This window comes from Hemiscyllium ocellatum, chromosome 7 (assembly GCF_020745735.1).
Source record: "Hemiscyllium ocellatum isolate sHemOce1 chromosome 7, sHemOce1.pat.X.cur, whole genome shotgun sequence".
NCBI classification, from domain to species: domain Eukaryota; kingdom Metazoa; phylum Chordata; class Chondrichthyes; order Orectolobiformes; family Hemiscylliidae; genus Hemiscyllium; species Hemiscyllium ocellatum.
In genome coordinates, this window is record NC_083407.1 from 115,772,651 (window position 1) to 115,789,082 (window position 16,432).

At 46.1% G+C, this 16,432-nt stretch overlaps 1 protein-coding gene across 1 annotated transcript in view; it reads right to left on the reverse strand.

The window, feature by feature from the left end:
• The window catches only part of trpm2 (transient receptor potential cation channel, subfamily M, member 2), a 136,105-nt gene that overhangs the window by 46,244 nt on the left and 73,429 nt on the right, over positions 1 to 16,432 (reverse strand). The window contains 2 exon segments of the mRNA XM_060828173.1: positions 7,771 to 7,889; positions 13,996 to 14,233. Coding sequence (XP_060684156.1) covers positions 7,771 to 7,889; positions 13,996 to 14,233 — 357 coding nt within the window.

Consider the following 16,432-nt stretch of genomic DNA (forward strand, 5'->3'; position numbering starts at 1 on the left):
AATTCAGTGGAAGCTGGTCTCCCTCCTCGGTTCTCCCAGGCAGTTGGCCTTGTCAATCTCCCTAACATCAGAAACTTACGGAGGTAACCACTGAGTAAAGAAGTTGGGAGGTCATGTGTATCTGGACATTGGTTCGGCCATTTTTGGAACACTGCCTGAAATTCCCTGTTTAGAAAGGACATTGTCAAATGTGGAAGGGGTCAGAAAAGATTCACAAGGATGTTGCCAGGGTTAGAGGGTTGAGCTACAGGGAGAGGCAGAATAGGCTGGAGCTATTTTCTCTGAAGCCCACGCCCTTCCCATTCTCCCCAATGCCCCCACTCCAATTCCCTCCTCACCCCCATTCCTATTCCCTTCTCCCTCCTCTTTCATTCTGTCCTCCCTCCCCACTCCCATTCTCTCCTCACCTCCCCCACTCCCATTCTCTTCTCACTTCCCCCACTCCTGCTCTCTCTTCATCGAACCCCAGGCCCCCCCCCCCCCCGCCCCCCCACATCCCTGACTCCCATAACGTCACCCCTCAGCCTCCATTGCTCTAATATTTGTAAAATCATGAGGGGCATGGATAGGGTGAATAGCCAAGATCATTATTCCGGGGGGCGTCTAAAATGAGAGGGCATAGGCCACAGCTGAGAGGAGAAAGATTTAAAATGACCTAAAGGGCAACTTTTTCACGTAGAGGGTGGAGAATGTATGCAGCTAGCTGCCAGAATAAGTTCTAAAGGCAGGTACAATTACAACATTTAAAAGGCATCTGGATTGGTATATGAATAAGAAGTGTTTAGAGGGATATGGGCCAAGTGCTTGTAAGCTGTACTAGATTAATTTAGGATATCTGGTTGGCATGGATGGGTTGTTCCAAAGGGTCTGTTTCTGTGCTGTACAACTGCATGATTGTTTAAATACAAAATACTGAAAGGCAGGACAGATTACATTTGAGAAGGGAGATGTTGGGAACTGTAAGAAGGTAATCGAAAAGGAGATAGTGTTGGTGCTTCGAAGGCATAAAGGGAGACAAATCCCTAGGACCTGGTGGGATCTAACCCAAAATGTTGAAGGACTCACATGAGTAAATTGCTGGAGCTTTGTATTAAATCTTAGTATTTTTTTTAATCACAGGAACAATCCCAGAGAACTGCAGAATAACCAGTGCTGTTCCTTTGTATAAGAAGGGCAACAGGGATAATCTGGGAAATTACAGGCCGATGAGCCTTACTTCAGTAGTAGGAACATTACTGGAGAAGATTCTTTGGGACAGGATTCACCCATATTTAGAAAAACATGGACTTATTAGCAATAGGCAAACAAACCTAATTGTATTTTTTTGAGGATTGATGAGGGCAGGGCAGTGGATGGTGTTTACATAGACTTCAGCAAGGCCTTTGACAAGGTTTGCCTTGGCAGGCTGATACAGCAGGTGAAGTCACATGGGTTCTACAGTGAATTGGTAAGATACATATAGAATTGGCCTGGTTATAGATGACAGAGAGTAGAGGTGGAAGGATGTTTTTCTGGCTGGAGATCTGTGATCAGTGATGGGATCCCTGTTGTTTGTAACATATGCAAATAAATTGGTGGAGAACAGAAACATAAACATTGGGGCAAGTGCGGATAGGGAGGAGAATTGCCAAAGAATACAGCAGGAAATAGGTTGAAAACTTAGGCAGAGAAATGGCAGGTGGAATTTAACCCAGACAAATGTAAGGTGATGCATTTGAGAAGGTATAGTGCAGGAGGGAAGTATAGAGTAAATGGCAGAACCCTTAGTAACATCAATATACATAAGGATCTAGGTATATAGGTCCACAGTACTCTGAACGTGGGCAACACAAGTGGTCAAGAAGGCATTGCATTGAGCTTCAACAGTCAGGCCATAGAGTATAAAATTGGTAAGCCATGGTGCAGATGCATAGAACTTTGGTTATATCACATTTGGAATTTTGTAGACAGTCTGGTCACCACGCCAACAGAAGGATGTGGACGCTTTGGAGAGAATACCTGAAAGGTTTACCAGAATGTTGCCTGGTTTCAAGGGTGTTGGACAATCTTGATTTGTTTTGACTTGAATGTTGAAGGCTGAGGGGCAACCTGATAGAAGTTTATACAATTCTGACAGGCATGGATAGAAGAGATAGGTGGAGTATTTTTCCCAGGGTAGAAATGTTGATTAGGTGGGAACATTGATTTTTAAGATAAAAGGAGGAAAGTTTGAAGGAGATGTGAGACAAAAGTTTTTTTTACACAGAAGGTGATAAGTGCCTGAAATGCACTGCTAGAGGAGATGGCAGAAGCAGATACAATAGCAACATTTAAGAGGTATCTTGACAGATACATGAATGGGCAGGGATTAGAGGGATATAGACTGCTTAGAGGCAAGAGGTTTTCAGTTCAGCCATTATGTGTCAGCACAGTCTTGGTGGGCCAATGGATGTGTTTCTGTGCTGTACTGTTCTTCGTCCTTTCTTGTTATTTGCAAGTTACGATCTGCGCAGCCGACTCTGAGTGAGAAAGTGTGTTCTGTGCATGTGTGGGTTGTGATAGAGTGTGCAAGTGTTCAGGTGAACGTGACAGTGTGCCTACATGTATAGATGAAAGTGCATGTACAAATGAATTTGTGCATGTGCAGACGCATGCTATCTGTAAGTGTGTAAATGAGTATGTATGTGCATGTAATGTTGTGTTAAAGTAAATGAATACATAAATTGTGTGCGTCTGTGTGTAAACTCATGTAGAAGGGTACAAGTGACTGTGTGCATCTGTGTTCAGTGCCTACGTGTGTGTGAGACAGAGTGAGTGCGTTGTGTGAGTACAAGTGAGTGTGTCACTGTGTAAGTGTATATGTGTACACAAGCATGGAAATGAGTGTTTTACTGAGTATATTTATGTGTAGGTGCGTGAGCATGTAATCGAGTAACTGTGACTGTATGAATGTGCGTAAGTGAGTGTAAGTCTGTGCAGATGTATAATGATTGGAACGGATTACCCAGGGATCTCATAGAATATAGATCCAATAACTGGCTGACAGAAATAAACAGGAATACTTGGGGTTCATTGAATCATAGAATCCCTTTGGTGTGGAAGCAGGGCATTTGACCCATTGAATCAACCCCACTGAAGCGTATCACACCCGGACCCATTCCCCAGCACCAACTGCATTCAAACAGGCACCATAACTGGCGTTGTCATTAGAAACTGCAGCAAGTGGAGCTTATGCGTTACAGGGTATACTGACTGAAGTGGACACTGTCACCAGGCTGGGGAACACCATTTAAGTGAAGGCGATTGCATAGTCTCACTCAGGACACGTCTTGTACTGAGGGACACAAGATCAGCCCACAGCAAAACCCCAAAACAAAGCCAAGTCTCGAGCAAATTGTTAAAATTTTCTCAAGAATCGGGGCTGGCAGTTACTGCTGGAACATCAACTTGAGATAGTAAAAAAGTTCCAATAAGTCTGAATTGAGTGAGAAAACTCATCGGCCGGTATCCAGGAGGGTGCGTACCCTGGAAAGTCCACCTGATCTGGAACAGTTACATTTCTTAGTAACATCCAAACCAGAACCAACCAAATGTCTGGTTAAATGGTCACCCAGTGCTAATAGAGGTTGATACCAGTGATTGCAGAAACAGTCTTTACCAAAATTCGCTCTGGCCTCTAACAGGCACATTTGTGTAAGACCTCAGCCAGGCTGAGAGACTGTACCAGGGAATCCCTACAGATTAAGGAGATGGTTCCAGTCTCCTCAGCGAAGTAGCTGGTTCAGTTAGTACTGATTGCGGTAAAAGGCTCTGGCCTAAGCCTGATGGTTTCAACTTAATCGTCTCAACACTTTTTTGATTAGGAAATGACAAACTCGTGAAGTCTTAAGTAAATACCCGGAGGTTTCTCAGGCAGTTCTAGAGCGAAGGCCACATTACATGTCGAACAAGAAGCAATTCCACGACACTGCAAGGCCTGCCCATTTGCCTTACATGCAGAAGTAGAGGGAGAAATCAGGAGGCGGGAAAGTGAAGTGATCGTTGTATCAGTACGGTTTTTAGATTAGATTAGATTACCTACAGTGTGGAAACAGGCCCTTCGGCCCAATAAGTCCACACCGACCCGCCAAAGCGAAACCCACCCATACCCCTAATTTGTCCCTTACCTAACACTATGGGCAATTTAGCATGGTCAATTCACCTGACCTGCACATTTTTGGACTGTGGGAGGAAACCGGAGCACCTGGAGGAAACCCACGCAGACACGGGGAGAACCTGCAAACTCCACACAGTCAATTGCCTGAGGCGGGAGTTGAACCCGGGTCTCTGGCACTGTGAGGCAGCAGTGCTAACTGCTATGCCACCGTGCCGCCCACCATTTGCGGAATGGGCAGCACTTGTCTTACCCACTGTGAAACCTGATGGGCTGACATGCCTTTGTTGAGATTTCAAATAAACGGTGAACCATTTTGCCCAACTAAATACCCAATCCCTCACATAGAAGAGTTACATGCAAAACTGAGTGAGGGTGGGGTCTGGTGGGGTGGTCCTTCAGGAAGCTGGAAATGAGCCATGTGTACCTGCAATTACTATTAGATGAGAATTCTCAGAAGTACGTTGCAATTATTACCCATAAGGCTTTAGACATATGGGACTGCCTTTTGGTGAATCATCATCATTTTCCAGTGGACGATGGAAAACATTTACCAAGGTCTACCTCAGGTCGCCATTTATCTGGATGACCTGCTCACAACTGGGAAGACCAATAAAGAACATTTGGAGATTTTGGACATTGTGCTTAAATGTTTCTCCATGGGTATATGTCTTAGGAGAAAAAATATGTGCTCCAGGCACCCCAAGTCATCTACTTGGGTTACAAAGTTGACAATACCAGGTTATACCCATTGGAAGATAAAGTGAGGGTAATCAAAGATGCCCTGGCTCCCACCTCTGCACTGGAGTTTTGCTCTTCTCTTGGGTTGGCGAGTTATTACAGAAAATTTATCCATAACCTGCCCTACACCCAGGAACCCTTACACTTGCTATTGAGAAAGGGTCAGCCTTGGAAATAGTCCTGTAGCCAAGATGTAGCCTTGAGGGAATGAAGAAGCAGCTATCGTCATCTAAGATGTTGGCACACTATGATTCCAACTGCACACCTTTGGGCTGTGGGAGGAAACTGGAGCAACCGGAGGAAACCCACGCAGACAGGGGGAGAATATGCAATCTCCACACAGACAGTTCACCCAAGGCTGGAATTGAACCCGGGTCCCTGGCACTGTGAGGCAACAGTGCTAACCACTGAGTGACTGTGCCATCCATACATACAATTAAAGTTAGAATATGGTCCAGGAGACCAAGTGGGGAAATGCAGATACCTTGAACAGCCTTTATTGGCAGTTCCACTATCAGTGATGCTGCCATTAGAAGAGTCTGGTCTGGTTTTAAATTTTCTGTTCACTGCTGACAATATCAGACTGTGGAGACAAAAAAAATCCTGTCCTGGCAAAACTAAAACAGCTGGTGGTGATGGGGGAAATCAAAAGGGCAATCACAACCAGAATTGAAATCTTTCTGGACTTGGTGAGACCAGGTCACAGTAGAGGGCAATATATTATTATTGGGAGCAAAATTGACTGTCCTGAGCAAAGATCGCCATCATAGAATCATAGAATTGTACAGCACGGAAATTGACCCTTCGGTGCAACCCATCCATGCCGACCAGATATCCCAACCCAATCTAGTCCCACCTGCCAACATCTGGCCCATATCCCTTCCTATTCATACACCCACAGATATTAGCAAAACTCCACCAGGGTCATCTATGGATTTCCAAAATGAAAGTGTCAGCCAGAAGTAATGTCTGGTGGCCAGAATTGGATGCTGTCATAATTTTGTGGGTAAGACAGTGCCAGGGTGCCAACAATAACATGAATGACCACCAGCAGCTCCCCCACATTTTTGGGAATGGCAGGGTAAACCCTGGACTCAGTTACACGTCAACTATGCTGGTCCTTTTGTAGGCTGTATGTTTTTAGTCATTGTGGATGCCCATTCGAAGTGGTTGGACTTGCATAAAGCTTGCTAACACCTTTGGGGGGCATCGTGGCTCAGTAGTTAGCACAGCTGCCTCACAGCACCAGGGACCCGGGCTTGATTCCAGCCTCAGGTGACTGTCTGTGTGGAGTTTGCACATTCTCCCCGTGTCTGTATGAGTTTCCTCTCACAGTACAAAAGATGTACTGGTCAGGTGAATTGGCCATGCTAAATTGCCCATGGTGCATTAGTCAGGGGTAAATGTAGAGGAATGGCTCTGGGTGGGTTACTCTTTGGATGGTCGGTGTGGACTTGTTGGGCCGAAGGGCCTGTTTCCACACTGTAGGGAATCTAATCTAAGTGAATTCGTCAAACGCAAGGACGGCAATTGAAAGTTGTGAGTATATTTTACAATACATCGACTCCCAGAGGTTTTGGTCACAGACAACGGGAAATCACTTTCCAGCAGAGAATTCAATTATTTCCCAACGTTGATTAGCATTCTGCAAGTAAGGACAGCTCCAACCATTCTTTGTCCAAGATTCTGGCAGAAAGAGCGGTCGAGTCTTTGAAGGCTTTAAAGCTTTATTCATTCCAGTTCCTGTTTGATTATAGGACCAGCCCTCATGCAAATACAGGGGCAGCTCCAGTAAAGTTGCTTATGGGAGAAGACACTGCAGCAGGAGGTGAAACGACATCAGGAATTCCAATGTTGAACTCAAGATTCCTCTAAGTGAGAGAGAGAGTTTACTGCAGGGGATGAAGTTTGGTGTCGAAACAGCAGGAATGGCCCTGCATGGGTAATGGACATTGTTGATGTGAGATACAAAGTTCAGGGAGGAGAGGTGGTCCCAAACAAGCATGTAGACCATGTGAGAGCTGCTACCTTGCAAAAGAACCAGGCGCAAAACATACCCAACCCCTCAGAACATCCGGGGGAAAGTGAAGGCTGCAGATGGTGGAGATCAGAGTTGAAAAGTGTAGCGCTGGAAAAGCAACATCAAGTTAGTCCGCATCCAAGGAACAGGAGAATCAATGTTTAGGGCATAAGCCCTTTATCAGGAATTCCTGATGTGCTTTTCTAGTGCCATACCTTTTGACCCTAGACCATCTGGCAGGGCTGTCCGAATGCGTGGGTTCCTCCCCTCCACCTGGTGTCAAAGAAACCTCTGAGGATGAGATGGACATGGCCGATGTCACAGCCTTGAACATCGTTGCTGCCCTGAAGATGATGAATTTCGGCTGTGACTCTCCAGGAGCAAGAGACAGGCTGTAGGCAGCTCCATGCCACCACAATCCGAGGCAGAGTCCGAGGAACCGGACCGGGTATGAAAACGTGCCAGGAAATGCTACAGGAAAAAGATCCAAGGATTTAGAGGGGGAGGGATATAATGATTGGAATGAGATCAGCCAGGTGGATCCCATAGAATATGAGTTCCTTGATTGGACAAGGTTAACATCCCCAATCAGGGAATCCTGGCTGACAGACATAAACAGGAGTATTGGGGTTCTGTTCACTCTAGAACCAGCACAGAGCAAACTGGGTCAGGGACTGGTACTCTGCATGTGTAAAGGGGTAACGTGGTAACAGCGTACCTGCCTTTCAGTGTGTGAGTATGTTTTCTGTGTGAAATTTGAATGTGAATGTGTGCGAGTGTGTAATCGAGCACGCGAAGCTAAGGAATCCTGTCACCATTGAGAATCCATGCCTTGGGCATACTAGGAAGAGTTAAAAAGTCTCAAACCAGCACAAACCTGCAAAGGAGCCCCACCACAAAAATCACGATGGCAGCCACGTCCATGCAATTCCAGACGCTACTGATGTATAAGAGGGCCTTCCTCCGGAAGCCGAAACCACCCGGATCATACAACAGCTGCAAGCAGACAAACCCAAGGGAACAAAGCACAGTGATATTGCACAGCCAAGGAACAGGAGAACATTCAGCCCCTCAAACCTCATCTCCTGCTACATTATATGATGACTGGTTGGATTTCTTCGCCTTCATAATCTTGTCGAGCAACAATCAATTTCAGTTTTCACAATTTCAATGGACTTCTCACCTTAGCTATTTTGTTTGAAACAGACAGTTCCAAATGACAAATCGTATCTTTATGACCTGCCTTTTAGCATATCAATGTTGTATATCTTTCTCCATAAGTACATTATACATTCATGTATGCCAATGCATTTTTCCTGAACTCTGTATAGCTAGGACATAACTCTCAGACCTGTGTTTAAGTATAGAGCCAGAGTAGGCCATTTGGTCTTTCGAGTTTGCTTGACCATTCAATACAATCATGGCTGGTCCTGTATATCAATACCATATTCCTGCTTTCTCCCTGTAGCCCTCAATCCCTATAGAATCTAAAAATGTATCTATCTTGACAATTTCTGGGTTATTTGCCCTTTATTTACACACCATTGCCTCCCTCTTTTTTTTGAATAGGTGTGCTTCATGAATAATTTTCCAATCCTCTGATACATCTTCTAGAACTCAATGAGCTTCGAAAAATTACAACTAACACAACCACACTACTTCTAAAGCTACTTCTTTTAGGATCTTGGGATGCCAACCATCAGGCCCAGAAAACTTATCTGCCTTTAGCCCCTATAGTTTGTCTAATACCACTTTTGTAGTGATAATAATGGTATTTAATTCCTCCCTGATATTCTCTCGTATTAATGTGATGTTGAAAATATCTTTGACTGTAAAGACTGACACAAATGATCTAATTATATTCCACCCCATCTCCTTCGATCTATAATACCGTGTCCAGTTCTGGTCACCCAGATACAGGAAGGATTTTATTAAGCTGGAGAGGTTTCAGAAATGATTAACAATGATGATAGAGTAAAAAATGAGGTCTGCAGATGCTGGAGATCACAGCTGCAAATGTGTTGCTGGTCAAAGCACAGCAGGTTAGGCAGCATCTCAGGAATAGAGAATTCGACGTTTCGAGCATAAGCCCTTCATCAGGAATAAGAGAGAGAGAGCCAAGCAGGCTGAGATAAAAGGTAGGGAGGAGGGACTAGGGGGAGGGGCGATGGAGGTGGGATAGGTGACCTCTCCGCCCCCACCCCACTCCGGCCTATCACCCTCACCTTGACCTCCTTCCACCTATCCCACCTCCATCGCCCCTCCCCCTAGTCCCTCCTCCCTACCTTTTATCTCAGCCTGCTTGGCTCTCTCTCTCTTATTCCTGATGAAGGGCTTATGCTCGAAACGTCGAATTCTCTATTCCTGAGATGCTGCCTAACCTGCTGTGCTTTGACCAGCAACACATTTGCAGCAGTTAACAATGATGATGCCAGGTATGGAAGGTTAGAGTTAAAAAGTAAGGCTGGATAGGCTAGAATTTATTTCGCTGGAGTTTAGACCTTATAAAGGTTTATAAAACCACGAGGGGTGTAGATAGAGTTAATGATAGGTGTCTTTTCCCTAGGATGGGGGATTTCAAGACTAGGGGTCATATTTTAAATGTGAGAGGAGATAGATATTAAAAAGACATCAGGGGCAATTTCTTTATACAAAGGGAAGACCCGATGAAGGCCTTATGCTCGAAATGTTGACTCTCCTGCTCCTCAGACGCTGCCTGACCTGCTGTGCTTTTCCAGTGCCACACTTTTCGACTCTGAGATTGCATCTTCTGGTTCTAGACCCCACAGCCAGGCAAACATCCTTTCTACATCTGCTCTGTACATCCTTTTAAGAATTTTAAATGTTCCTACGATATCCTCTCTCGTTCTTCTGAACTCCATGGAAGACAAGCCCATTCTCCTTAGTCTCTTCTTGAAGGACAGTCTCACCATCTCAGGTTCAGTTTCATATCAAGTATATCCTACATTAGGCAATTGGACCAGAACTGTACACACTGCTCTAGACTTAGTCTCATCTCTGTTCTATACAAATGAAGGAAGATGACTCAATTCCCATGCTCAAATCCTTTTGTGATAAGGGCGGAACAGTGGCACAGTAGTTAGCCCTGTTGCCTCACAGTGCCAGAGACCCAGGTTCAATTCCCGCCTCAGGCAACTGACTGTGTGGAGTTTGCACGTCCTCCCAGTGTCTGCGTGGGTTTCCTCCGGGTGCTCTGGTTTCCTCCCACAGTCCAAAGATGTGCAGGTAAGGTGAATTGACCATGCTAAATAGCCCGTGGTGTTAGGTAAGTGGCAAATGTAAGGGTATGGGTGGGTTTCGCTTCGGCGGGTCGGTGTGGACTTGTTGGGCCGAAGGGCCTGTTTCCACACTGTAAATAATCTAATCTAAAGAGCCAATGTACTGTATACATCACAAATAGATTGCTGCATTTACATGTCAATTTACAGTGACTTATGAACAACACACTCAGGTCCATTGGGACATCAATACTTTCCAATCTCTGTTCATTGAAGACATACTGTGCACCTTTGTTCCTCATAGAGTCATAGAGATGTACAGCATGGAAACAGAAGCTTCAGTCCAACTTGTCCATGCTGACCAGATATCCCAACCCAATCTAGTCCCACCTGCCAGCACCCGGCCCATATCCCTCCAAACCCTTCCTATTCATATCCCCATCCAAATGCAATTGTACCAGCCTCCACCACTTCCTCTGGCAGGTCATTCCATACATGTACCACCCTCTGTGTGAAAAAGTTTCCCCTTGGGTCTCTTTTATACCTTTCCCCTCTCACCCTAAATAATCCAAAGATGTGCAGGTCAGGTGAATTGACCATGCTAACAGTGTTAGGTGCGTTAGTCGGGGTTAAATATAGGGTTGGGTAGAGGAATGGGTTTGGGTGGGTTTCTCTTCGGAGGGGCGGTGTGGACTTGTTGGGCTGAAGGGCCTGTTTCCACACTGTAGACAATCTAATCTATGCCCTCTGGTTGTGGACTCCCCAACCCCAGGGAAAAGACTTTGCCTATTTACCCTCATAAATTTGTAAATCTCTATAACATCACCCCTCAGCCTTTGACGCTCCAGGGAAAACAGCCCCAGCCTGTTCAGCCTCTCCTCATAGCTCAAATCCTCCAATCCCGGCAACATTCTTGTAACTCTTTTCTGAACCCTTTCAAGTTTCACAACATTCTTCTGATAGGAAGGAGACCAGAATTGCGCACAATATTCCAACAGTGGCCTAACCAATGTCCTGTACAGCTGCAACATGACCTCTCGACTCCTGTACTCAATACTCTGACTAATAAAGGAAAGCATACCAAATGCCTTCTTCACTATCCTATCTACTTGCGACTCCACTTTCAAGGAGCTATGAACCTGCACTCCAAGGTCTCTTTGTTCAGCAACACTCCCCAGGACCTTACTATTAAATATATAAGTACTGCTAAGATTTGTTTTCCCAAAATGTAGCACCTTGCATTTATCTGAATTACACTTCATCTGCCACTTAAGTGTATAAGTCGGTAAGCTCTTTCTTGACCACATTACATTCCATTTGCTTTATACTTAGCTATTCTTAGCTATACTTCAGACCGACTGTATCCCTTGAAAGCCTCTTTGCATCCTTTGCATAACACATAACCATCAAGTTTTATCTCATCTGCAAACTTGGTAATATTGCAATTGATCCCCACAAGTCACACGATTTGGACATAATGTAGGAGGTACAGTTAGTAAGTTTGCAGATGACACCAAAATTGAAGACGGAGTGGACAGAGAAGAAGGTTACCTTAGATTATAATGGGAACTTGATCAGATGAGCCAATGGGCTGAGGAGTGGCAGATGGAGTTTAATTTAGATAGATGCGAGATGTTTCAGTGATCTTAGCAGGATTTATAATAATGGTAAGGTCCTAGGGAGTGTTGCTGAACAAAGAGACCTTGGAGTGCAGGTTCATAGCTCCTTGAAAGTGGAATCACAGGTAGATTGGATAGTGAAGAAGGCATTTGGTATGCTTTCCTTTATTGGGCAGAGCATAGAAATTGGGAGGTCATGTTGCAGCTGTACAGGTCATTGGTTAGGCCACTGTTGGACTATTGCGTGTAATTCTGGTCTCCTTCCTATCGGAAGGATGTTGTGTAACTTGAAAGGGTTCAGAAAAGGAGAGGTTGAATAGGCTGGCGCTGTTTTCCCTGGAGCTTCGGAGGCTGAGAGGTGACGTTATAGATGTTTATAAACTTATGCGAGGCAAGGATAGGATAAATAGACAAAGTATTTTCCCTGGGGTCGGGGAGTCCAGAACTAGAGGGCATAGGTTTAGAGTGAGAGGGGAAAGATATAAAAGAGACCTAAGGGGCAACTTTTTCATGCAGTGGGTGGCATATATATGGAATGAGCTGCCAGAGGAACTGGTGGAGACTGGTACAATTGCAACATTTAAAAGGCATCTGGATGGGTATATGAATACGAAGGGTTTGGGGGGATATGGGCTGGGTGCTCGCAAATGGGAATGAGATTGGGTTGGGATATTTGGTTGGTGTGGACGGTTGTTCGAAGGGTCTGTTTCTGTGCTGTACATCTCTATGACTCTATGACCAGGTTATAGTCCAACAAGTTTAATTGGAAGCATTAGCTCTTGGAGCGCTGCTCCTTCATCAGGTGGTTGTGAAGCAGGACCATAAGACACAGAATTAACAGCAAAAAATTACAGTGTTGTTTGTTGTTGGTTGGTAAGGCAACCGAGAGAGAGGGGACAGACTGAGCCTAGGGAAGATGTGGGCTGTGACGCTCGGTCACTTGTTACTGGGTGGACAGTTGGCACTGCTGGTAGCTGCTGTGCCGCTGCAGTGCCTGGCGGCCGGCTCGTCGTCTCAGAACTCGGCGGTCAACGGTTCGCAGCCGCGGCAGCTACAGTCCCCGTCCAGGGGCCGCAGGGACCTGGCTCTGGGGAACTACCTGGAAGACATGGAGCTCCTTGAGGACCGAGACCCGCTGTCCCCACTGGTGCTCTGCAGCCACTTGCCAGATGAATTTGCTCGCTGTGATGACCCGGTGGACCTTTTTGGAAATGTAACTGCCTAACAAGAGCAAGGTTGTGGTTTGGGGGGGGCAGGCTTACAATGAAGTGGAGCACTCACATGTGCATTGTACTGCATTAAAGGACATTGAATGTGCCGGGCCATGCCCTTTCCTCAGTGGAAATGTGCCACGTATCAAGCACACAGGATACTATTTTGTAACAACCTTGCTATGTTCCTTGTTCTATGTCATGCATTATGGTCCTTCTTCACAACCACCTGAAAAAGGAGCAGTGCTCTGAAAACTAGTGCGTCCAAGTAAAACTGTTGGACTATAACCTGGTATTGTGTGATATTTAACTTGGTAAAAACAATGACTGCAGATGCTGGAAACCAGAGTTTAGATTAGAGTGGTGCTGGAAAAGCACAGCAGTTCAGGCAGCCTCCTTTTTACCTGATATTTAATTTTGTCCACCCCAGTCCAAAACTGACACCCCCACATCATATTGATACAGATTGTGGACTGCTGGGGTCCAAGCACAGATCCTTCTGACACCAACTGGTCACAACCTGCCAACCTGAGAATGACCCACTTATTCTTCCCCTCTACTTTTTTTTGGTTTCCCTAAAGTGTGGAACAGGCCCTTCGGTCCACTCCGACCCTCCGAAGAGTAACCCACCCAGACCCATTTCCCTCTGACAAATGCACCTAACACTATGGACAATTTAGCATGGCCAATTCACCTAACCTGCACATCTTTGTGACTGTGGGTGGAAACCGGAGCACCCGGAGGAAACCCACGCAGACACAGGGAGAATGTGCAAACTCCACACAGACAGTCACCCGAGGCTAGAATTGAACCTGGGACCCTGGTGCTGTGAGGCAGCAGTGTGTCACCGTGCTGCCCCAACTTTCTGCCTAATTAATCCTCAATCCATTGCCAGTACCTTACTCCCCAGTCAGCATCTCCCGGAACCAATGCAAAATAATTTGAAGGTTCAAAGGGTGAGAACTTTAGGGAGAATGCTAGTTGCTGCACCCCATGCGCCCTTGCCCACAAACGCCAGCGGATGAGACCTCACCTGTCTTATTTCTTCACACACCAAAGTAGACAGCCAGAAATAGAGAAGGTATTCCCTTCCTGAAGGTTGCTCCTGGAAGTCGATCACCAGAATGTAGGAAAACAGCCACAGGAAGCCAAAATAGGCCAGGATATTCCAGTAAAAGACCACCACGGGTGCGGTGTAGAAAGTTTTTAGCTTCTGCCAGGGTGACAGTGGTTTCAAATCGGCATCATCAGACCGAGGCAACAGGGCAGTCCTTCAAACATAGGAAGAAGAGAAAATGGAAGCTCAATAAACTGCGACGTGACACCACAGAAATGGAGTCGAATGGAAATCTTCCCCACACTGCCACCAACAACCAGGCCAGGGACAATGCGAGATTAGACATAGAATGAAACTCGCACATTTTCCCCATCAAATGCTCGCAAAGCAGGTACAGCATGGGGACAAATACAGAGCAAACTTCCCTCTACACTGCTCTCATCAACAATTCCAGAAGTGGTACAGCATGAGGTTAGATAAAATTTCCTCACCCCTGTCCCCATCAAACAGTCCCAGGACAGGGACAACATAAGTTGATAAAGAATAAAGAGAGAAAGTGTGGTCTTTGCAAAAAGTTAGTGAGATAGAGACATTGGGAAAGATAGAGAGACATACTGAGAAAGAGAAAATGGTGGGGGGCAGGAGGGAAGGGAAGGGAAGAAGAGAGAGAGAGAGAAAAACATCAGGGCACGGAGGAGGAAAAACAGGAACACCTAGACACTAGGCAGAGAGAGACAGAGAGAGTGAGAGCATGACAGAGAGACAAAGGATGAGAGAGAGTAAACGTGAGGCAGAGCATGAGAGAGAAAAATAGACAGCAAGAGAGACACAGTGAGAAAGGGAAAGAGAGAGAAAGAGAAAGAGAGGGAAAAAAGAAGAGAGAGGGAAAGTGAATGAGAGCATGATTGAATGGCGTAGAGTGCAAGGGAGACAGACAGAGAGCACAAACTGAGAAACAGAAAGAGCAAAGTGAGAAACAGACAGAGTGAGGTGAGAAACAGAGAACAAGCAAGAGATAAAATGGGGAGAGAATGAGGGGGAGAGAGAGCACACAAGGGAGAGAGAGCGAGCGCAGAGAGACAGAAAGTGAGGGTTGAAGACAATGAGAGAGGGAAAGAGAGACAGAGAGAGCAAGGGAGAGAGCGAGAATGAGGGAGAGAACTCAAGTGTGAGACAGCGAGTGTGAGAGTGCATGTGAAGGAAATGAAGGGACAATGCAGGAGAGAGATTTATAGTGAGGGAGAGAGCAAGGGAGAATGAGAACGCGAGAGATACAGAGCATAAGGGATACATAGAGCATGAGGGACACAGGGTGCACGAGGGAGATGGAGAGCGTGAGGGAGACAGTGAGTGTTAGGGAGAGGGACAGAGAGCATGAGTGAGTGACAGAGAGTGCTAGTGAGTGACAGAGAGACAGAGAAACTATGGCAGAAGCAGAAAGAGTGAGGGAAATACAGAGGGAGTGAGATAAGAAACAGAGAGAGTAAGGGAGAGAATGAACAAGCGAAAGAGGAAGAGAATGAAGGAGAGAGTGAGGGAGAGAGAGTGAGCAAGGGAGAGACAGAAAGTGACAACGCAGGAGAGAGACTGACAGTGAGGGAGAGATGAGGGACAGAGAGAGAGAGAGCAAGGGAGAGTGAGAGCGCAAGAGAATGTGAAGGAGAGTTACAGGGAGAAAGAAAGCGAGAGAGTGTGAGAGAGAGAGAGACAGAGAGAAAGGGAAAGAAACAGAGAGCGAGGGAGAGACAGAGGGAGTGTGAGAGAGACAGAGGGAGCATGGGAGAGACAGCGCGACCGAGGCTGAGAGGGGAACAGAGAGACAGAAGCACAATGGGGACAGACAAAAGGAGCAAGAGAGAGGGAATGAGGGAGAATGTGAATGAGGGAGAGAGAGTGAACAAGGGAGAGATAAAGGGTAACAGTTGGAGAGAATGTGAGGTAGAGTTACAGAGAGGGAGAGAGAGAGAGAGAGAGAGAGAGAGAGACAGAGAGTAAGGGAGAGGGAGACAGAGAGTCAGGAAGACAGAGAGAGAGGGAAAGATTGACAGAGAGAGGGACAGCAAGTGAGAGACAGAGAGTGAGAGACTGAGATAGAGTCGCGGGGGAGAGCTAGAGTTGTGGGAGAATGGCAGAGAGAGAGGGAAAGAGAAAGGGAGTAACAGAGAGAGCAAGGTAAAGAGCAAGAGTGAGGGAGCCAGAGAGCATGAGGGAAACAGAGCGTGAGGGAGAGAGAGACAGAGGAAATGAGAGACAGAGGGCGTGAGGGAGAGAGAGTGAAAGTGAGGGAGAGGAAACAACAACAAGAAATAGGGAGGGACAGTGTGTGTGAGAGAGAGAGCGACAGCAACAGAGAGCGAGCGATAGCAAGGCAGAAAAAGAGAAAGAGGGAGACGATGAGGGAGAGAGGGAGAGA